The sequence below is a fragment of the Cervus elaphus genome, chromosome 12, assembly GCF_910594005.1.
Source record: "Cervus elaphus chromosome 12, mCerEla1.1, whole genome shotgun sequence".
Taxonomy (NCBI): domain Eukaryota; kingdom Metazoa; phylum Chordata; class Mammalia; order Artiodactyla; family Cervidae; genus Cervus; species Cervus elaphus.
Window position 1 is genome coordinate 15,387,086 of NC_057826.1, and position 23,047 is coordinate 15,410,132.

The 23,047-nt window shown below is 48.4% G+C and overlaps 2 protein-coding genes across 2 annotated transcripts in view; one reads left to right on the forward strand and one right to left on the reverse strand.

Annotated features, from left to right (window-relative positions):
• IFT43 (intraflagellar transport 43) overlaps positions 1 to 11,622 on the reverse strand; it is a 108,034-nt gene extending 96,412 nt beyond the window's left edge. The window contains exons 1-2 of the mRNA XM_043920841.1: positions 11,479 to 11,622; positions 8,456 to 8,548 (exon numbers count right to left, since the gene is read on the reverse strand). Of these exons, the coding sequence (XP_043776776.1) occupies positions 8,456 to 8,548; positions 11,479 to 11,532 (147 nt within the window). The 5' untranslated portion in view covers positions 11,533 to 11,622. The remainder of the gene's footprint in view (positions 1 to 8,455; positions 8,549 to 11,478) is intronic.
• TGFB3 (transforming growth factor beta 3) overlaps positions 8,506 to 23,047 on the forward strand; it is a 32,283-nt gene continuing 17,741 nt past the window's right edge. Inside the window, exons 1-2 of the mRNA XM_043920833.1 lie at positions 8,506 to 8,621; positions 17,081 to 17,911. Coding sequence (XP_043776768.1) covers positions 17,434 to 17,911 — 478 coding nt within the window. The 5' untranslated portion in view covers positions 8,506 to 8,621; positions 17,081 to 17,433. The remainder of the gene's footprint in view (positions 8,622 to 17,080; positions 17,912 to 23,047) is intronic.

Consider the following 23,047-nt stretch of genomic DNA (forward strand, 5'->3'; position numbering starts at 1 on the left):
TAAACACCTGCCTGGAGGGAGAGAGTAAAGTCATGTGTTAGCTGCAGGACTGTGGACAGGTCGCTCGATTCCTTGAAGTCTCGGTGTCCTCGGAGCTAAAATGAGACCTACTTCGGGAGTGACCACAAGGCTTAAATAGGACAGTGTGTGTAACTGGCAGCTGCCCCAATGTCAGCTATCATCATTATTATTATTATTACAAGGACAATCTGCAAAATGGAAGTTAAGCTACAAACTGGTCTAGATCCAACTGAGAAATACTCATCCAGAAGACAGGCAAGGGAATCCCCTGGCAGTCCAGTGGTTAGAACTCTGTGTTTTCACTGCTAAGGGACCACATTCAATCCCTGGTTGGTGAACTAAAATCCCACAGGCCTCACCAGGCAGCAAAAAAAAAAAAAAATCCCCCCAAACAAAAAAACAGGGCAGTCCTGAGAGGTTCTGCCACGAGATTCCTCTTCCCCAACCTCAGTGTACAGCAGTGTCACTTCCCAGGAGAAAGTGTCCAGGTTTTTTCTTGAGGTTGAGTAGGCGCAGTAACATTTGAACGGATGCACAGTCAAGTTCAGGCGCAAAAATCCAGTTTAATGCCCAGGGCTGCTCTTCCAGAGAAAGTTATTCACTACAGATGTGGAGATGCTTATCAGGGCACCAGTTAAAGTGTCCACAATTGTAACACCACCCTGAATTGCGAACTGAACCATGCATCTAGTGATCTAAGCCTGACTGGTGACAAATGGCAAAAACATACACACACACACAAAGAAGAGCGCAGTCATAAACCTTCTAAGTGCTTACAATTTCTTGAGGGGTGCCTGTCTGCAGACACCTTTACGTGCATTACCTAATCTGACCTTTGCAACAACCTGAAAGAAGCAGGCAGGACTCGATAGTCAGCTCCGAGCTAGTAAAACTACTGGAAGAGCTCATCCTTCTGGTTCATCAGTATGATTTAGACAGGTAAATTCTTCCAAATTCTTTTAAAATTTATAGATTGACCAAGCAACTAAAGGGACCTTTCCTCTTCGTTCAGAGAAGGAGGAAGAGGCTAACTACCTGGGCTAAGTCACAGGTACTCTACAGGTAGAAAATCCTGAATGGTTACAGATAAAACAGGAAGAAGGAAAAGATGGAGAAGGGACAACATTGGCAAGTGCATCAAGTATCTTGGAACTTCGGGGCATACAGATTTTCTCTGAACTCTATACAACCCCAAATTAGAAAACTGGAGAGGAATGTGGATAATTTTTTCTTTTTTTGGCTACTAAAAATAATCCTTTCCTTTTATACCCAAGCCTACAAGAAAAAAAATCTTTACATACATTTTTTGTAACTGTTATGTCATAAATTGCCTACTCAGTGACTCCTCTTCTCCCTAACCCCCCAAGCCCCAATGTGATGGGTATGGCAACGTGCCCAGCTGAAAATCTCCTTTGAAATTTAAAGTGGTTTTAAGACCTAGTTCTGACTGATGATATGTAACTAGGAAAGTCTACTTGGTGAAGTCTCTGGCTATCGCTTTCCTGTTAAGAAGGCACATAGTTTCTTGGTAGGACCCTGGACTCTTCCCCTCTTCCCTCTCTCCTCACCTAGAATACAGATCAGATCCCTGGGGAACAACCGACTATGATGTGAACAATCACAAGAACAAGCTACAAGCTCCAGATGGCAGAGCAGGTGTCTAGAAAGGGTGAGGCTAACATAGGACCGTCCCCAGTGACTGTACCTGCCCTGCCCTCCACTGGACTTCTTGCTGTGAGAAAAATCCCTCCCGTCTGCTCCAAGTCCTGCGGCTGAGTTTCTGATGAGTGTAGTCAAATTTAATACCCACAGATACACAAGGATACCTGAAAAATCAATCCATCCTAAAAGAGCACGAGTTTTAAACTCAACTGGAAACAGGAGTCAGGCAGATCAGATGTGAGTAAATCTGACCAGGTGTATTCAAGTAAGAAGGGTGAGCTGGAGAGGGCAGGCCATGTGTAAGCAAGCACCCTTATCAGCAGTTTCAAAGAGGAGCCCCAAATTAGATTTTCACACAAAGTTTCCTACTTTACAAAAGATGACACCCAAGTTTAAAAAATGCTTAACTCTGTCTGGATCAAAGAAGACCTGACTATAGGCTAAGGTTCGCGGGAAGGCCACCAGCTTTCAACCTCAGTAGATAGGGTTAAGGCACAATAATAGAATACCCAAGTTCTGGAGAGATAATAATATAACGAGTACTTATGTGTCAGACTGGGTTAAGGGCTTATTTTACACATGTTTATCTTGTTTTTTCTTTCTGGCCACCCTATTCAATCCCAAAGAAAGGCAATGCCAAAGAATGTTCAAACTACCACACAATTGCACTCATTTCACATGCTAGCAAGTCGTGTCCGACTCTTTGTGACCCCACGGACTGCAGTCCATGGAATTCTCCAGGCCAGAATATTGGAGTGGGTAGCCTTTCTCTTTTCCAGGGGATCTTCCCAACCCAGGGATCAAAACCAGGTCTCCCGCATTGAAGGTGGATTCTTTACCAACTGAGCTATCAGGGAAGCCCACATGCTAGAAATGTAATGCTCAAAACCCATCACACTAGGTTTCAGCAACATGTGAACCAAGAACTTCCAGATGTTCGAGCTGGATTTAGAAAAGGCAGAGGAAAAGAAGTCGCTCAGTCGTGTCTGACTCTTTGTGACCCCATGGACTGTAGCCTACCAGGCTCCTCCATCCATGGGATTTTCCAGGCAAGAGTGCTGTAGTGGGCTGCCATTTCCTTCTCCAGAGGAAGAGGAAAAGGCAGAGGAACCAGAGATCAAATTGCCAACATCTGTTGGATCACAGAACAATCAAGAGAATTCCAAAGAGAGTTTTCTCTTGCTTCATGCTGCTGCTGCTGCTGCTAAGTCGCTTCACTTGTGTCTGACTCTGTGCGACCCCATAGACGGCAGCCCACCAGGCTCCTCCATCCCTGGGACTCTCCAGGCAAGAACACTGGGGTGGGTTGCCATTTCCTTCTCCAATGCCTGCATACATGTTAAGTTGCTTCAGACGTGTCTGACTGTGTGACCCTATGGACAGCAGCCCAATAGGCTCCTCTGTCCACAAGATTCTCCAGGCAAGAATATGGGAGTCTCTTGTTTCATTGACTACAATAAAGCCCTTGACTGCGTGGATCACAATAAACTTTGGAAAATTCTTAAAGAGATGGGAATACCAGACCACCTTACCTGCCTCCTGAGAAACCTGTTTGCAGGTCAAGAAGCAATAGTTATAACTGGACGTGGAACAACAAACTGGTTCAAAATTGGGAAAGGAGTATGCCAAGGCTGTATACTGTCACCCTGATTATTTAACTTATATGCAGAATACATCATGTGAAATGACAGGCTGGATAAATCACAAGCTGGAATCAAGACTGCCGGGAGAAATATCAACAATCTCAGATATGCAGATGATATCACCCTAATGGCAGAAAGTGAAAAGGAACTAAAGAGCCTCTTGATGAGGGTAAAAGAGGAGAGTAAAAAAAGGTGGCTTAAAACTCAACATTCAAAAATCTAAGATCATGGCATCCAGTCCCATCACTTCATGGCAAATAGAAGGGCCGAAAGTGGAAGCAGTGACAGATTTTATTTTCTTGGGCTCCAAAATCACTGGGGATGGTGACTGCAGCCACAAAATTAAAAGACGCTTGCTCCTTGGAAGAAAAGCTATGACAAACCTAGAGAGCATATTACAAAGTAGAGATATCACTTTGCTGACAAAGGTCTGTATAGTCAAAGATATGATTTTTCCAATAATGTACAGATGTGAGAGTTGGGCCATAAAGAAGGCTGAGTGCCAAAGAATTGATGCTTTGAAATTGTGCTGGAGAAGACTCTTGAGAGTCCCATGCACAGCAAGCAGATCAAACCAGTCAATACTAAAGGAAATTAACCCTGAATATTCATTGGAAGGACTGATGCTGCAGCTGATGCAAAGAGTCAACTCATTGGAAAAAACCCTGATTCCGGGAAAGGTTGAAGACAGGAGGAAAAAAGGGCGGCAGAGGATGAGATGGTTGTATGCCATCACCGACTCTATGGACATGAGTTTAAGCAATCTCTGGGAGATGGTGAAGGACAGAGAAACCTGGTATGCTATAGTCCATGAGGTCAGAAAGAGTCAGACACAACTTGGCGAATGAACAACAACAATTTACCAATGAGGAAACTGAGGTTTGAAAAGGTTAAGAAACTTGCTGAGCCTTTGAGCTAACCTGTGGCAGAGGTAGGATTTCAGCCCATGGCTGTCCGACCCTGAGGCCTGTGTCCTTGTCCACCCTTCAGGAGGAATGCCCGCTGCATCCGGAAAGCAAAAAACCTGCTTCAAATCATTATTCGTCAGCCTGTGGATAAATGAGTAGCAACCCTTGGAAAGACTTCCAAATCAGTTCTAAGAGACCAGGCTCACATCCTCCTTCTCTGTAGCCCTTCAATAACAAGAGCAAAGCTCCGTCCAAATATCCTTGTTCACCACTCACTGAATGAATGAACGTTTGTTCTGTGCCTTTCAGTTTATTAAAGTGCTTTTAAACGCATATCTCACTTAACCCTCACATCAACCTGGTGGTGTTGTTACCACTGTTTGACAGATAATGAAACGGAGGATTAGAGAGATTAGTGGATTTGTTCAAGATCCAGGGAATTAGCAGAGTCCAGGCTCAAACCCTGGTCTTTCTGATGCCAAGCCTGCGTTCTATTTCAGCAGACTGCTGCCAGACTTCCTCTATGAGTTCCCCGCCTGCCGCCTCACTTTAAAGTCATCATCTGGGATTCCTCTGATGGCCCCGTGTCTAAGACTCCACACTCCCAATGTGAGCCCTGGACAGGGAACTACAGCCTGCATGCCCCAACTAAAAGTTTGCTTGCCATAACTAAAAGATCTCACATGGGTTGCAGCTAAGACCAGGGGCAGTAAATAAATAAATAATATTTTGAAAAATTAATAAAGTAAAAAAATCATCATTTGTTTGAACTAATTCCTGCATGACTCTAAAGTAACTCCAGGACTTCCCTGGTGGTCCAGTGGTTAAGAATCTGCCTGCTAACGCAGGGGACAGGAATTCAATCCCTGCTCCAGGAAGATTCCACATGCCACCGGGCAACTAAGTGCAGGGATCACAACTACTGAGCCTACATGTCACAACTACTGAAGCCCGAATGCTCCAGAGACCGTGCTCTGCAACAGGAGAAGCCACTGCAATGAGAAGCCCGAATACTACAACCAGAGAGTAGCCCCCTGCTTGCTACAACTTGAGAATGCCCCTGTGCAGCAACAAAGACCCAGTGCAGTCAAAAATAAAATAAATTTTTTTTAAAGTAATTGCAGTATGTCTGACAGCCCCCAGGTACCATATTTATGTTTTCATGAATAGCTTCATCCTAGAATATACTCAGTGAGAGGACAAAAATAAATATATCAAGTAATACATTCAGAACTGGAATGTAAATGGGCACACACACAAGTCTTGGAAATCTAATTTTAGAAAGAATCAGTCAAAAAGTCCCACACAGTACAGTGTGCATCTGGCCTGAGGGAGGCTGCCCACACTGCTTTAAACCTCAATTAACTCAGGGAGAGAAGGAATCCTGGAATTCTTACTGGCATTTTGCTGTCAGAGGCACCAGGTAGGTGAAGAACAGAATGACTTTTCATCATGTTCTCCCAGAAAAAATACTAAGGCCCAGAGTTGTTTTTTTTTTTGTTTTTTTTTTAAAAAAAAAAAAAGGGTACATGGCTCGGTGGAAATAAGTAGGTATTCCAAAAAGGCTGACATGTTGATAGGTGCATTATTCTGGAGTTAGGTGCTCACAGCCCTGACTCTCACTTGAGCTAAGGGGAAGGGAAGGTGGGTAAACCTGCCTAGTGACCCCAGCCTGGAAGCTGATCTGGGGTGGGGGCCACAAAGGACTTCAAGGCCATCAGGACATCTCGGCCCATCTTGGGCTCACTCACCTCGCCACTTAAGGTGGCTATAACCTCCTTCACAATGGGGTAGGTTTGTAATTAGCCTTCGTGACTGCCAGTGATCATGTGAATGTAAGTTCCATTACCGTATGGGATTTGTCTCTTGTTTACTGAAATATGCCAAGCCCCGAAAACGGGTGCCTGGCACACAGTAAGTGTCAATAAATACTTGTTAAATAAATGAATTAATGATCTGGGGGTGGGATGGATCTTCCCTGGCCCACAGGGTAAAGTGGCCAAAGGCCAAGAGCAGACTTCCATTACCCTGGTCACTGGCTGGCGCATCTTCTCTTCACAGACATACACCACTGCAGTTCAAGCTCCTTAAGATCCAGGGTTGGGTCTGGTATCTCTTCTTTCACTGTCTCCCCTCCATTACACCCCTTTCACTATGCCTCCAATGTGCCACTATCTGCCACCCCAACCCTGTAACACTCTTCTTCAGCTTCCAAGGGCCCTCATCACATACTATGAACTCTACCCCCCTCACCCTCTGCATTCCTGCTCTGTGCCAGGCACTGTGATAAGCAAAGGGGATGCGGACTTCCCTGGTGGTCCAGTGGTGACTGGACTCTGTGACTCTACTGCAGCGGGCATAGGTTTGATCCCTGGTCCGGGAACTAAAATCCCGCATGCCAATGCAGCATGGCCAAAAAAAAAAAAATAGTTTTTTTTAAACACCCCTCGCCTTCCAAAAGGGAACATCTTCTGAGGGAGCCAAGAACATAAACAATTTAGAATACAATACTTTGGGTTGGCCAAAAAGTTTGAGTTTTTCCATGTGCTCATATGGAAAAGTCCGAATGAACCTTCTGGCCAAACCAATAAGCTCTATAAAGGAGGCACTATGGTCAAAGTCACAAACTGACAACCCTCAGGCCTAATATAGCCCATACAGTGATTTAATTTTTATAGTTAGTCACTGATGTCTAAAAATGTGTTGCTTTTACATAAAATTTTAGACTGCCAGAGTCTCTCGGAAAATCAGAAGAGCTGGCAGTACAGGACCTCTGGACATCAGTGGCTCTGACCAGGTAGTGGTTACTCCAGGCAGTGGTTACATGTGGCCTCCACAGTCCCTCCCCAACCTCCCCCTACTGACTTCAGACTGTGAGGCCAAGGGTCGGCCCCCAGTTTTCCTGTGTTGGCATGGCTGTTATCTGGGGTCGCCTGCGTGGCTCAGTGGTAAAGAATCTGCCTGCCAATGCAGGAGAGGCAGATTCAATCCCTGGGTTGAGAAGATCCCTTGGAGAAGGAAATGGTAACCCACTTGTCTGGAAAATCCCATGGACAGAAAAGCCCGGTGGGCTACAGTCCATGGGACTGCAAAGAGTTGGCCACAATCTAGCAACTAAACAGCAACAATCAACGATTGTTATCTGAGAGGGAAACTGCTTCTCTGTACCCATATGTCTATAATCAGTGAGAAAATAGAAGAGAAACTGAAAGGCCCATGTGGAGTGCTTGAAAGCATGGCAGAGAACTTATTTCTGATGAAAGTGAAGGATGTTCCTACTTATGTGATATGTAAGTCAAGTGGGTCTGTCCTATCCCCGGCATGCTGTGCTCAGGTACCTAGCTGTCCATCAAGCCTCCCAGCAGAGCTGCCCTCATAAACCCGCTGTAGGCTAATGAGCTGGGCAACTAGGAGCCATGTTGCCTGTTGTTCAGAAACTCACTCTCTAGTGGGCCAGACACATAAACAGAAAATGAGTGCCTAATGTGAGGAGTTGTCTAACAGGTACTATGGCAATTGAGCAGTATGAGCCCTAAGTCAGCCTGGAGAAGTGAGGAAAAGCTGACAGTGAGAATTACCCTGAAGCCAGCTCTAGAAAAGGGCAGAAGTTTCTTCAAACAGGGCAGAGGAGGGTGAAAAGAAGTCCTGAGTAAACTGCCAAAAATAGTGCTCTGGCATCAAAAGCATTGCTCATCAAGATTACCCACCCTCCCTGGAGAAGCTGGATAAATTCCCACGATTCCAGGCCACTTGGAAAAGCTTCCAAGAAAGAAAGGCCAGTACCAGTCCGGGTTCCCTTCCCGCCTGAAAACTGTAGAAAGCGCAGGTCACCACTGAGAACAAAACGTCCAGTTGTGTAATTCAACTTTACGTCACCAGCATGCCTCACTGGCTTTTATCTGGCAGGAATAAAAACTCGGATTTTGGCTGGATTTTGAAAGCTCCCAGTCCCTTGCTTCAGTTAACGTACAAAACTTCTTCACTGGGAATATAAAGCAATGCAGAGAAACTACTCTGGCATCAAAAGAAAAAAGTTACTCTTTCATTTCTTGCTAATAGGACAAAGGCTGGGGAAGGGAATTCCCAAATCAAGATAGGAGGAAGGCTGACATTAAAGAAAAAGAAAATAATAATAATAATATGTAAGGCCAAATCCTTGCTCATTGAGTAATCACCAACTGTTAAGAGCTGAAAGCTTTTTCAGAATTTTTTAACACCCACCTCTGCAGTCAGAGTCGAAGAGGAATTCTTGCCACTGAGATGATTCTCGGCTTGGGCGGACTCCTGTTGAGCTCGGCGCCCCATCTTGGCCCCCTGTAAGGAGAGATGAGGGGTGCTGCTGACTCAAACGTCTTTGAGCCACTATGAGGAAGACAATTCTGCCAAGGTAAGCAAGGACTGGATTTCTGATGACATGGGGTGGATGGGATTTGAGCAACTCGAGTATACTTAGAAAATGCTCCAAACCCTTCAAACAAAAGTGCCCAAAGTCAGTTATATATGGTAGGGCAGGAAACCCATGTGTTGATCACTTAGAAAACGCTCCAAACCCTTCAAAGTGCCCAAAGTCAGTTCTATATGGTAGGATAAAAAATTCATGCATTGATCACAATGTTTTCTTTTAATGGCCATACACCTATTCTACCCAAAGAAATGCAGCTAGAACTTCCTCTAGAATGGACAGGGAGCTCATGCCACAGCTCAGGCAGAGTATGGTCAAGGCTCCTATGTACTGACGTGGGATTTCAGGAGGGCCTAATTTCAAAGCTGCAGCTTGGCATGAAAATAGTTATCAAAAAGGCATTTGGTGGGGGAAGAAATTCCATGGAAACTGAAACCAGAGAAATAGAGATAGCATTTCCTTTGACGTATATGCTAATTGGATTTGCACTTACAGACATTAAAGGAAAGCTCTTACAAGAATTTTTTGAGACATCAGCTTTGGAAATCAGAACACTTCAAATTTTGAGTCATCAAAGGAACCATTTGCAGGTGTTTCCCAAAGCCCTCCTAGGGTGGAGGGCTCCATCTGTGTCTCTAATACCTCCCAGTACACACAAACATTATTTGGGCAGACTGGAGGGCGTTGAAATGTTTATATTTTTCTTTTTTGCTCTTAAAAAAAAAAAAAACAGCATTACTGTAAGCATTTTTAGATCTCATCTGATGTAGCTTCATTTGATTTCACAATAATAGGGACTGGGACTGAGGCCATTTTACAAATGATGTAATTGAAACCCAGGAAAGCAATAAAGTGGCAAATAAACGTAAGAGCAAAATCTTCTGCCTTCAAATTCTGAAGGCTTTTTCTGTGCCCTGCTGGAATTTCAGTTTTAAGATGTTCTAAGAACCAAGTGTGACAATAAATTGAGAGAAGTTACATGAGAGCTGCATAAAAACCCTTATGTAGTGTTTACATACGAAATTCTAATCAATCATTTAGAATTCAGGAATGACAGAAACAATATTTCAGACAATAAGCAGCTCATTTTCTTCCCAAGGCAGACAATTCTATTCCTTCACCTGTGGCTGCCCTTTTCCATGTATGATAACATTGGGTATCTGAATATGGCCTATTACATGGAGTGATTATGCTCAAACAAAACTCCAAGGATCTTGTCTCTACTGTTTACAGATGGTTTCTCTAGTGTATTTGTCAAGGATTTTAAGGTTTTAAACTTTTGGAAGACCCTGTATAAATCCACAGGATTGACTGGTAGAGAAACTACATTACTACCTGGTTTTATATATTTTAAATGTATGGTCTCTTTATTGCCCATCTTCCTCCACTGAAACATAAGCCCCATGAGGGCAGGGGCTTAGTTTTTTTTCCACTGTTATATTTCTAGCACCTAGGACAATCAATGCCTGATACACAAAAGGAGCTCAGTAAATATTTGTTGAAAGAATAAATGAATAACTACACTCATTTTCTCCCGGTACTAAAAAAGTACACATATCAAGAAAGGCCTGATGACATAATATTCTCCTTGGTCAGTCAAGCAACCTGCTTCTTTCTGGAACAATTTGCTCCCATTCCTCATATCTCCTCTCTAGCAATGTGGAGGCTATCTGATGTTACTAGGGCACTTCAAGACATGGAGAGATTCCACAGCAGAAACTAAAGACTTGTGGGCCAATCTTTTAGTGACTGTGATCTTCAGTAATTTTAGATGTAAAAAGGCTTGGTGAGGCCGTGATGAAGTTAAGACACACACACACACACACACACACACACACACACATACACACTGAACTTGGGCCTTGAATCTAGCTCAGTCATTTATATAAATGTGCTAAGCCGCTTCAGTTGTGTCGGACTCTTTGTGACCCTATAGACTGTAACCCTTCAGGCTCCTTTGTCCATGGGATTCTCCAGGCAAGAATTCTGGAGTGGGTTGCCATGCCCTCCTCCAGGGTATCTTCCCCACACCGGGCTATAACCTTGGGTAAATCACGACCTCAGAAGCCACAGCCGCTAACCTCTTCTAATAACTCAGCATATGCCAGTTACTGTATTAAATGCTTTCCAGGCACATCTCATTTCATCTTCATCTCCTTGAAGGAGACATAAATCTCCACTCTAAAGACAAGGAAATCGAGTTTCCGAGAAGTTAACTTTCTTTAACCCATGTAACAGCTTTATACTCCCTCTGACCTCTGGGTTCCCCACCTCGCCCCCAGCCACTCCCTCGCTCTATAAAACTGAGGTAACGCCCACCTCCCCTTGGGATGAGTGGAAAGAAAGGCCCTCCCTAACTCCTTTCCCTCCTTCCACGCTTAAAACAGTACGGATTTTACATCAACTCCTGGAATGACATGACCAAGGGAAAAAGCTCTAGCGTGAGTGCAAGTGTGACCCTCGCCAGGGGCCCTCCAATCACTCTCAGATCTATCTGTCCATCCTAGGGAAGTTGGCAAGTTGGAGCTCCAGAGAGCGGAGAGAAGCTGGGAAATTTCCCACCGTTCTCACAGGCCGGCAGGGGCAGGATCTGTTTTCCTGTCTTTGAGAATTTTAAAGAAAGCAAACCCTAGGCCAGCAGCGGAGCTCCCCGCTGCCCCAGGGGCGGGGCGAGGGAAGCCGCCTCCTCGCCGGCCTCACCCCCGAGAGGCTCAGAGCCCGCTGGCTTTTGGCGCCAGGGACAGGCTGGTCCGAGGCGGCTCAGGGAAGCCAGGGCCGGCGGGGTCGCCCCTCCCCACCCGCTAATTCTTGGCCCCGATCCCCGCCCCGAGTCGGTCCTCACGGAGGTGGCCGGGCCGCGACGCCGCTCCTCGTCTAGGTCCAGCAAGTCCTCCATCTCCGCGGCTGCCTGACGTAACTTCCTGGAAACCCAGACACTCAGTCGCGTCCCTGACGACGGCTCCGCCCTTTCACCCCAGGACTTAAAGGGTCCGCTTCATTGTTTCCTGGAGTGTGTGTGCCATCCTAAAATTTAAACCAAATCTTTCCTAAACCTACCTTTTCTGACATTTGGAAGGAATCTCCACACATTAAATCCTGATGAGGGTGCTCCTGTGGGACAGTGAAAAATTTTAGTCTTTAGAAACTGCCTACCTGTGTTCGTTCAGTTACTCAGTCGTGTCCTACTCTGCAATGCCGTGGACTGCAGCACGCCAGGCCTCCCTGTCCATCACCAACTCCCAGAGTTTACTCAAACTCATGTCCATCGAGTCGGTGATGCCACCCAGACATCTCATCCTCTGTCGTCCCCTTCTCCTCCTGCCCCCAATCCTTCCCAGCATCAGGGTCTTCTCCAATGAGTCAACTCTCCGCATGAGGTGGCCAAAGTACTGGAGTTTCAGCTTCAGCATCAGCCTTCTAATGAACACGTGTAGCTCTGTTCAGATAGATAAGTTGTAAAGTGTAAAGCACTACTATAAATAGTAGTAATTATTCTCATCGTTTTCATGTGTATAGCTCTTGTCAATGTACAGAGGAACTTCACAGTTATTAGCGCATGGAAAATGCATAACAACTTTGTAGGAGACAAGATAAGTTATACTGTCTCCATTGGATGGACACCCTGAGGGTCAGGTGCTAATAAACGGTTTATGATGAAAAGTGCAATATACCTAATTTCTGCCTTCAAGAAGTTGAAAGAGCAGTTGAACCAACACATCAAATATAACTTTCAAAAGTACAAATAACCACTCCAAGCCCCCCATGAAGTGAGCAAAAGTAGTATTTCTATCCAACAATTGAAGACAGTGAGGTGCAGAACAGTACCTTGAGGAAAATCACCTGAGTATTAAGCAGCAGAGCCACGCACTTTTCTGACAGCTGGTCTTACTGGTGTTTTTCTCTAGCGTGTATTACCGGGTGCCAGCCAGTCTCGTGGGCAAGTAGAGGAAGATGGCCCCCAAATTCCCAGCTTAATGGGACTATCAACTTGAGTCTTCATTGATTCTACATGTAAGGTTCTCTATGTCAATAACACTGACCAATCCTTGGTACTGCAGACTCCCAGCTGGGGCCCCAGAGCTTGAGTTCATGGCCCTGAAAGTGAAGTGTCCCCAGCATCATCCTAGGGGTAAGGCTTTAGATGGCTTCTCAAAAGCAAAGACATGTAAGAGGGATTACCAACCCTAAAACTGGAATGTAGGATTTCTTCGATCCCTAATAAATGATTAGGTCCAACCATTTATCCACACGTTTACTGGGTAGGGCTATGTGTTAGAATGCCTGTGACAACAACAGTACTGTCTGGATGTCAGAAGAGTTGAAACCTCACCCTAGCTCGGCTGATACCTACCGGTGTAGCCCGGCAGAACTTTCTCAGCTTCCTCCCTTGTAGCGACTCTTCGAGATTACCCCTAAAACCTTTTACTCACGAGTTCTGATTCTCAGTAATACCCTGTTAGATTTTAACCTGAATAAACATACACTGCCAAAGATCTAAGATGCATGAAATACAGGCTCCAGCGAAGCCCTTGTTCCCTTCTTCCTTGGTGCCAGATGAGGAAGAAGGGATTAATTTTAGGATTTTCCCATTTCTTGTGATTGCTGTCAAACAGTAATCAATATGGAGGCTGCAAAGAATAAAGAGCTTTATTGAGGGGGTGGGGGTCTGAAAAATTGCAATTTGGGAGACACAGATTCTGGTAAAATCAAGAGGGTTCCAAGGAAAGAGGAAGGGCAAGGAGATTACAAAGGCAAAGGCCACGAGGGTGTTCTCTGATGCAAGAAAGGAAATATTTGTCCTTAAGGAATCAAAAGTTGTTTTACAGTAAGAGTCTGACGCAAAGAACCGATTCATTGGAAAAGACCCTGATGCTGGGAAAGACTGAGGGCAGGAGGAAAAGGGGCCAACAGAGGTTGAGATGGTTGGATGGCATCACCGACTCAATGGACATGAGTTTGAGCAAGCTCCAGGACACAGTGAAGGACAGGGAAGCCTGGCGTGCTGCAGTCCATGGGGTCGCAAAGAGGTGGACAAAACTGAGCGACCAAAAAACAGCTGATAAGTAGACAGGCTGCCACAAGTTATTATAAGATAGGGATCTGATAAGTATCTTCAATTTCTGGCAGAGCTTCTGGATGCCTTCATTAGGACAGCGAGTGGACAAAGGTTAGGTTTTACCCAGGCTGAGTCTCGCATAATTCATACTGCCTTAATGGCCTTCTGATTCCATTTTAGAGAGCTCTTTTAGCAATACCACGTCCATTTCTATTTTCTTTCCACTTTTTATAGCCACACTACCACCACCAGTTTCCAAACCTTCATTCCCACTTCTTCCCCAAGTTCCTGAAAGCAAAAGGTGCTCACTCTGGGCAGAAAGAAGCCCTGGAATAGTGGCTTCCAAACCTTGCCGAGCACCTGAATCACCTGTGAAGTTTGTTAAAAATACATGTGGCAGAGCCCTTACCTGTAGACTCTGATTGGTAGAGGTGGTATCCAAAAGGATATAACTTTAATAATTTTCCCCCTCATTTTGCAAGTATTTACTTAAAAGTCTCAGTAAGGCCTTCTCTGATTTTAAATTGCAACATCCCCTCAACCTGGGCACTTTGTCTTCTCCGGTTTATTTTCCACCATGGCACTTACCTTTTATCACACCATATTATTTACATATTTTAATTCACTTATTGCCTTCCCCATGGTCCTACCTCCACTTCTAGAATGTAAAGTCCTTAAGGGAATGATTCGGTTTGTTTTGTTCACTGCTGCCTCCACAGAGCCTAGAACAGTGCCTGGCATTATAGCAGGTGTCAAAAATATTTTTCAAATAGTAGCAGAATTCCAGAGGAAATAGAGCATAATATTTAAGTGCACTGGAGGAGGGCATGGCAGCCCACTCCAGTACTCTTGCCTGGAGAATCCCCATGGACAGAGGAGCCTGGTGGGCTACAGTCCACAGGGTCACAAGGAGTTGGAAAAGACTGGGCGACTAAGCACAGCACATTTAGTGCATAGATGCTGGCAACAGACTTCCTGTGTCCAAATCGCAGGGTTGACTCCCCCTGATTATATGACCTAAAAGTAATTCAGACGCAAGTTACTTTAAGCTTTTTACACCTAGGATCCCTCATTTCTTATGCAAATAAAAATAATGTCTTCCCAAATCAGAGAGCCCATGTTAAATATCACCTCGACCACTCAGAAGCTGTGAAGCCTCTTAAACAGGTCTGCTGTGTCTCCACTTCCTCAACTTAAGCTGATCAACCACAGCCCTGGGGATGCAGAGAACGTCCTTTCCGTTAATGTCCCAGGATCCAGGGTCAGGAAGGCTGGGGCGAAGTGGGATGGGGTGGCGGGGAGCAGCACCGACTCCCTGGAAAGCGACCAATTAGGAGATTATCCCGTGTCGGAGCGGGGTGGGGGGGGGGGGTGAGTGGGCAGTGGGGTGAAAAGAAGGGGCATTGTGGTTTGCCCTCCCGAAACTTTTGGTGAGAAAAGACCTAGAAACTTAGGCTGAGAGAAGGAACGAAGGCGGAGGAAAAAAAAAACAAAAAACCCTCCCCTCACCCATCTGGGAAATGGGCTCGGGCCAACTGCTGACTCCGCGCTGGCTGGCGGAGCTCCCTGCGGAACCCTCGGCCGAGGAGGGAGGCCGCGCACATCTGGAGGACATTTCTGCGAGAGCGACGGCGGAGCGGGGCTCGGGGAAGGAAGAGGTGCCCGTGTGTGCACGTGGGGCCCGCAGAGAGAGAGGCTGTTCCCCAAGGCACCCCTTCTTGTTTTTCCTCGCCCTCTTTCGAGCCCTTCTCCCCAGGTTCCCGGCATCACACACCTCCCCAACCACCCCCGCAGACTCCCCCCAACCAGCCCCTAACCACCCCCCCACCAGCCCTCTCTTCAGCCCTCCCCCCCAGCTCCCCCCAGCCCTCCCCCGCCTCCCAGCTGCCCCCGCCCCCCAGCTCCTCCCCACTCCTTCCCCGCCAAGCTCCCCCCATCCAGCTCTCCCCGCATCCAGCCCTCCCCTCATCCAGCCCTCCAGACCTTCCCGGCTCCGACCCACCGAGCCTCCGTCACTGGCGGTCTCGCCTCGCCAGAGGGCACCCTCGGTCTGCCGGAAAACGCCACCCCTTTTTCAATGCCCCTGGAGCATCTCCAAGCTTCCGGGAGCCACCCGACTCCACAGTCTTGTCAATGAAGAGTCGGGGCCAGGATAGCTGCGGGGTTGAACCCAACTCCAATCCCGCTCCGAGGCCGGGCGTCAACCTCCCCCACCCCAGCCCCGAGGGGTGGGCACGGCGGCCGTGCCCAGGCCCCTGCCCAGGGTCCTGCCAGGCCGGGGGACGGGGGACCAGGGTGGGTGGGGGGGGCGCGTCTACACGGGAGCAAGAGACCCGCCGAGGAGAGGACCGACTGACAGCTGGCGAGAGGGCGAAGGAGTTGGGGGAGAAGGAGGGGAGGGGATTCATCGGCCGTAACTTTCCAGAAAAACAGTCAACGTGTAGCCGGAGTGACTCCAAGGAGGGGGCGGGGGGGGGGGAGAAAAAGTTCAGTTACCACGTCGATCGAGCGGGACTCGCAAAGTATTTTTCAAATGGGCTCGGCTTTTCCTGTGCCTGTTTAAAACATTAAAATCGTGCAGCAAAGGAGACTGCGTGGTGCTCGGGGCCCTCCCCCCACCCACTCCACCCTCCACCTCTCTTCGCCCCCTCCTCGCCGCTCACCACCGGCCCCCCGCCCCCCGCCCCGGGGCCAGAAACGTCATGGGAGGGAGGTATAAAATTTCAGCAGCGAGAAATAGAGAAAGCAGTGTGTGTGCATGTGAGTGTGTGCGAGAGAGAGAGAGGGGGAGAGGAGCTTGAGCGAGAGGGAGAGGCAGAGAGAAGCTGGAGGGAGAGAAAGGGAGGGAATCCGAAAGCCAAGTCCAAGGGCATGAGCAAGAGAGGCGAGAGATAGGGGAAGAAGCCTGAGAAAGAAGGAATAACAGCTTTCCGGAGGAGGCGTGCAGTGAACTGGCTTTTATTTTATTTGTCTTTTCTTTTTTTTTTTTTTTTTAATTTTTTAAAGAGAATCAGGGAACAGAAGCAGAGGCCAAGGGAGAAGACGAGGTGCTGGTGACCCGGGCGTCCAAGTGGATTACTGGGGATGCTCTCCAGGGGCTGTAGCCCCCCTGCCTTCCAATTGCAAACATAAGCCCACATCCCAGCCAATGAAGATGAGAGGCAGCGTGAACAAAGTCATTTAGAAAGCCCCCCCGAGGAAGTGTAAACAAAAGAGAAAGCATGAATGGTGTGCCTGAGAGACAAGTGTGTGTTGCGCTGCCCCCCACCTTGAGCTGGGCCAGCAGCCGCCTAGCCCTGCCTCTCCCCACCTACTCACTGGTGATTTTTATTTTTTAATAATTTTTTTTCTCTTTTCTTTTCCATCCTCTTTTCTTACTCTCCTTCAGGGCAAGGCAAGGATTTTGATTTGGGGACCCAGCCATGGTCCTTCTGCTCCTTCTTTAAAATTACCCACTTTTCTCCCCATCACCAAGCGGCGTTTGGCAATATCAGATATCTGCTCTATTTATTTTTACCTAAGGAAAAACTCCAGCTCCCTTCCCACTCCCAGCTGCCTTGCCACCCCTCCCAGCCCTCTGCTTTGCCCTCCACCTGGCCTGCTAGAAGTCAGAGCCCAGCAGAACCTGTTTAGACACATGGAGAAGAAACCCAGAGCTTCACGGCACACAGTCGGCTTCTTCGCGCTCAGGGTTGCCAGCGCTTCCTGGAAGTCCTGAAGCTCTCGCAGTGCAGTGAGTTCATGCACCTTCTTGCCAAGCCTCAGTCTTCGGGATCTAGGGAGGCCGCCTGGTTTGCCTCCCTCCTTCTGCACGACTGCCGGGGTCTCCTCCTGCCAGGCCTTGCGGCCTTCCTCCCCGGCCCCCGCCTGAAGATGCACTTGCAGAGGGCTCTGGTGGTCCTGGCCCTGCTGAACTTTGCCACGGTCAGCCTCTCCATGTCCACTTGCACCACCTTGGACTTCAACCACATCAAGAGGAAGCGGGTGGAAGCCATTAGGGGACAGATCTTGAGCAAACTCAGGCTCACCAGTCCCCCCGATCCATCCGGGTTGGCCAGTATCCCCATCCAGGTCCTGGATCTTTACAACAGCACCCGAGAGCTGCTGGAGGAGGTGCATGGGGAGAGGGGAGACGTCTGCACGCAGGCAAACACCGAGTCGGAGTATTATGCCAAAGAAATCTATAAATTCGACATGATCCAGGGGCTGGAGGAGCACAGTAAGTCCAGATTCCCCACTGGGGGTGTCTTCTCTGGAGGGTCTGAGCTGGGGTGGGGAGCTCCATGGGGGGCAGGGGGGGCTAGCGATGACCACAGGGCAGGGTGCCCCGGGTATGCTCCACACCAGCGATTGGGGGACACATGAGGTGTGATGCGCAGTTGGGGCTGGGTGGGTGAGGAGGGGGAGACAGAGCCATTCTGCTCAGAGTCTGATGCCGCTGGGAGGCCAGGAGCCCTGGAGTTGAGCGGCGTAGGGGAACTCACATCACATCGCTGAGGGATTTTAATTGGGAGTGACACTGTCTCGTTTTTGTGCTGTGGCACGTGTGGTCAGACAGGTAACTAGAAGCGTGCCGAGCCATAGAGGGGCAGGGCTGGGCGCGCTTCTAAGAGAGCCCGCGCGGTTCCAAGAGGCTGGAGACCTTGGTCTCCTCCCTGCTGTCCACCCCTCATTGTGACACGTCTCACGTTCCGTTTTTCCAGTTCTGAGAAAGAAGCGTATACCTGCCCCCAGCTCATGTCTTGTCCAGCTTCTTGAAGCCCAAGCAAGAGGCAGCCTCTGATTGTTTAGGCCCTTCGGTCCACGCCACGCATGCGACCCACGTGAGCTGTGTGCGTGGGGGGAGGGGACGCACCTATGTTCACATAGCTGCGTGCTTGACAGCGATGCATTGCCCGTTTTGTCCCGTAGACAGACTCGTGTGCGCAACATGGGCATCCTCCGGGCCCGTGGACGTGGGGGAAAGCGAGGATGTGGCTCCGGACCTGTAGATGGCTGCTGGCAGCCCTTTTGTGTCTGCGTGTCAGGGGAAGAGAGGGTGGGCGGTGTGGCCGTGGGTGCACAGGGGACATGTGTCTGGGAGCATGTCTTCCCAGGAGACTCCTGTCTGTGCCGAGAAGCCGGGAGGCTTCTGGGTGAGCCGTCTGTGTGTGTGTTTGTACACGTGTGGAAGTCATGTGTGTTTACTGAACGGGGATTTAAAAAAAACCTCAATACGAGAGAGAGAGATTTGGCAGATGCTGAGAAACTGACAGCCCAGGAAGGAGGAATGCGAACCCGCTCACAGGCCCAGGGACTCTGAGCAGCTCTGTTTGCTTTTCCTACCAGCAGGTGTCCTCGATGGCCAGGCTGCCTCGGCCCAGGCTCACCTGGGAGGGGGCCTTGTCGGGAGGAGTCGGGGTGGGAGAGTGGGATGGAGTGGGCCAGGTGAGGGTGGTCCGCAGGGGCACCTGGATAGAGAGAAGGGGGAGTGGGCAGCCCAGGGGTGCACCAGCTCTGGCGGAAAGTGTGAAAGGCCTCGCTGGGAGCTTGCCCGTGCCGGGCCCAGGAGCCTGTGGTTCCTGGCGAGGGGCTCCTGCTCCAGTTTCCTGTGGCTGCCTTGGGCGGTAGCTCCCGTGTGGGGCAGAGGCTGGAGAAGGAGGTGCAGCTAGTGCTCCCTGCCCAGGGTTCTCCAGGCCAGCCTGACTCCTGGTCTCTGAGGGCCTTGTGGTTCTCAGCGGTACCAGCAGCTGAACGCCTGGACAAACCCCCAGCGCCCTGGGCACCCACAGAGGCAGGAGATGGTGGGCAAACATGGGAGGAGGGTGGAAAGCTGAGACATGCAGGAGAGGTGTGAGGAAAGTCCAGGGCGGGAGGGAAGGACTGGGACCTTAAGGATCCGGGTCAGGAGGAGGAGTCCCAGGGAGGAGGAATTCTGAGTCACCCGGGCCCACCCAGCCTGGAATCCCAAGCTGAGAACGAATGAGCCAGAGAGACGCAAGGGCACACAGGTGCCAGTGGACATGTGTGTGAAGACTCAGGGCACAATTAGTGGACAGCCCTGGGGATCAGCCAGGACAGGGCGGCGCAGATGCTGGGCAGCTCTGGGCTGCAGCAGCAGGACCTTCCTTGAAGCTGTAGTAGGTGAGGGAGGCCCTGGGGCCATGGAGCTGTGATCAGGCTGGGAGGAAACCTGGCACAGTGAGCAGGGGACTACTTGGGATATCATGGAGGATCTGGGGCCCCATGGGACCCGAGTGATGCCAGCGAGGCTTGCAGGTGCAAGCAGGAAGCAGGCCCAGACTGTGCAGCTGGTGGAGGTGACACAGAGGCTGAGCAGACGCAGGCCTGGCCCGCCCTGCAGCTGGTCAGGTGCTGAGCCAGCCCCAGAGAGGCAGACACACAACGCACCCTAATTATAAAGAAGGCAGTGGGCAGATGCAAACGTCTAACAGATGCCGAGAGGGAGCAGAGAGCCACCCTCCAAGGCCTGGGGTGAGGGAAGTGTGTCTAGAACTCATGAGGGTGGACTGGGGTCTAGTGCCAGAGCCCCGGCTACTGGGGTGATAGGATTCCACTCGCTTCCACATCTCATCACTCCCAGCCCCTTCCGGTACCCAGTGGGACAGGCTCTCAGAGGAAGGTGGCAGCAGGAGTTGGGGCAAGCAGACAGAGGTGCCTGGAGGGCAAAGTGGAAGAAGGACTAACTGCTAGAGGCACAGAAAGGGCACCAAGGTGAGCAAAGAGGATAAGACCGTTCTCTGGCTCTGCCTGTCAGATGGGTACCCTGATTTCCCTATTTTCCAGATGAGAAGACTGTAACGTGCATCAGTTAAGTGAATTGCCCTTAAAGAACCAGGGCTGTAACCTAGACATTCTGCCTACAGAATGCATGTTGTCAAGCACTAATGCAAACTGTAAAAATACATACTGTCAGTCCTGCATTTAACCTTTAGGCTCCAAGAGAACTTTGGTTGATAATATGAATGAATTGGGCTTCCCCGGTGGCTCAGACAGTGAAGAATCTGCCTGCAAGGCAGGAGACCCAGGTTCCATCCCTGGGTGGGGAAGATCCCCTGGAAAAGGAAATGGCAACCCACTTCAGGATTCTTGCCTGGGAAATCCCGTGGACAGGGGAGCCTGGTGGGCTACAGTCCGTGGATCACAGAGTTGGACATAACTGAGTGACTAACACACACACACATACACACATATGAATGAATCACAGTTTGGACCAAGCAGGTAGGCATAGGAACCTGTAACACTGGTGGCAGATTGTATAGCGGGATCACTGGGTGTTTTCTTTCTTGGCTCTGCCTGTTTTTATGGCTGGGAGATTCATATAGCCTCAGACATTCTCCTGGAAGTGTTTTCTTTATCTGCTGAAGAATCCCAAGCAGGTTAAGCAGCTACACTGTGTGGAAGTGAGCAAATCACCTCTCTGACCCTCCGTTTCCTCATCAGTAAAGTTAACCTCTAAACTCCTTTCCAGCTGAAACAATTCTATTGGGTTGGCCAAAAACTTCATTCAGATGTTACGGATGAACTTTTGGCCTACCCAAAATATATACATCTGAGGTGATTCAGCAGATCTTTGCTGGGAGGTGAAGGCAAGACTTACATATATATATATATCTTATTCCTTTATAATTCCCCAGGATTTTGCTATGGGAAGTGGGTGGAGGCTTTCTTTGACCCACATGGTGGGGACACACATATCTTTTTCAGTTCTTTTGTCATCCTTGTTATCAGGATTTGCAGTGTAGGTGTTGTTTTAACTTCTGGCTTGTAATTATCTGTGTCTGGTAAGAGACTCTTGTTTTTATCCAAGGTCTGGCGCTAAGACAACCAGCAAAACCAGAATTCACAAGCAAAGAGATATTTTAGCATTTCTTTTCTGGATGCTGCTTTTAGATCATGTTCATTCTGAAAATTAAAAGATATTTCCTATTGAAAGAACCTATTGAAAGAACCTAAGTGCCAATGCCCTTGGCATGCTAGGTCAGTGTTTCTCTAAGTGTGGTCCATAGGTTAGGTAAATGTGAAAAATGTGGATTCCCAGGCCCCAATCCACCCTTACAGAGTCAGAGTCTCTGGGGGTTGGGGGTAGGGTGGGGTGGGGTTGGGGGGCAGTGTCATCTTGGAGAATCTGTATTTTTAACATGCTCCTTATTGATTTGTAAGTGCACTGATGCTTAAGACTCAATGAAAGAGGGCAAAACCCTTGGAGGGCCTGCAAACACAAGTGCCTACAGAGGCCAGGCAGCTGATGCAGATAATCTGGAGGAAAAGCTGCAGCACAGAGACCACAGTGAACTGCATAGGACACTTGACCTCAGGGTCACAGAGAGAACAGGCTGTGTAGAGGAGGCTGGTGGGAGGGGGGCCTGGAAAATCCAATGAAAAGATGGCACCTTCTGCTCAGCTCCTGCAGATTTTTGAATTTGGGAACATGGGTCCAATTGGACTAGATCCTAACTGCTTCCCAGAATAGCAGAAAATCTGAATCTTGCTGTGAAATTTCCCAGTTTTTAACCTACCTGGGCTTAAAACATTTGTGGCTTCTAATTCAAAATTTTACAAAATGATGCATTGGCCAAACAGTATTTTAATGGGTTAACATTTAAAGGGTAAATCCTTAAAGCTGTGGCTTATCAAACTTCCAGGGCATCTGGATGCCATGGTACCCTTTGCAGAGCACTATAAACCATGGTTCTCAGTCCTGGCTACATCTTAGAGTCATCTGGAGGTCTTTTTGAAAAAAGAAGTTCTGGACCCACCCACACTCCAACAAGGTCATCAGAATCTCTGGAGAGCAGGTCCAGGCATCATCTGTTTTTAAAACTCTCCAGGTGATTCTCAGGAACAGCTAGAGTGGAGGAACACTGCCACATTGATGTATGTAGTCCCATCACTGGAGCAAGCAGCAGTTTTACTAGCTGAAATGATGGACACAGCAGAGGTACATCTAGGAGCCCAGGTGTCTGAAACATTAAAAAAAAAAAATGCACGGTCTAAACATGGTCAGCTGTTTCCAGGTTTTTCCATGAATACTCTGCATGAATATTCTTTGTTTATTTTTCTTTCCCTATAGCAAAAAAGGAGAAAATGGCACCCATTAATACATATACTTTGTGTGCAATGGAAAAAGTTGGTCATAATTTAATTTGTCAAGGTGGACCCCCTCGTTCAGCTTTCAATAATACTAGTGTTCTGCAGAAGCAGGGCTTAATCACCAAACTGACTAGGAACTGGCTTTTGTCTGAGGCTTAGGTTGGTACTCTAGGCCCATTTCATGGAATCCTGCTACGTTTTGTTGGTGAAACCATCCTTCCAGTAGATGATCTCTGAGGTCCCCTCCAACTTCCACATTCTC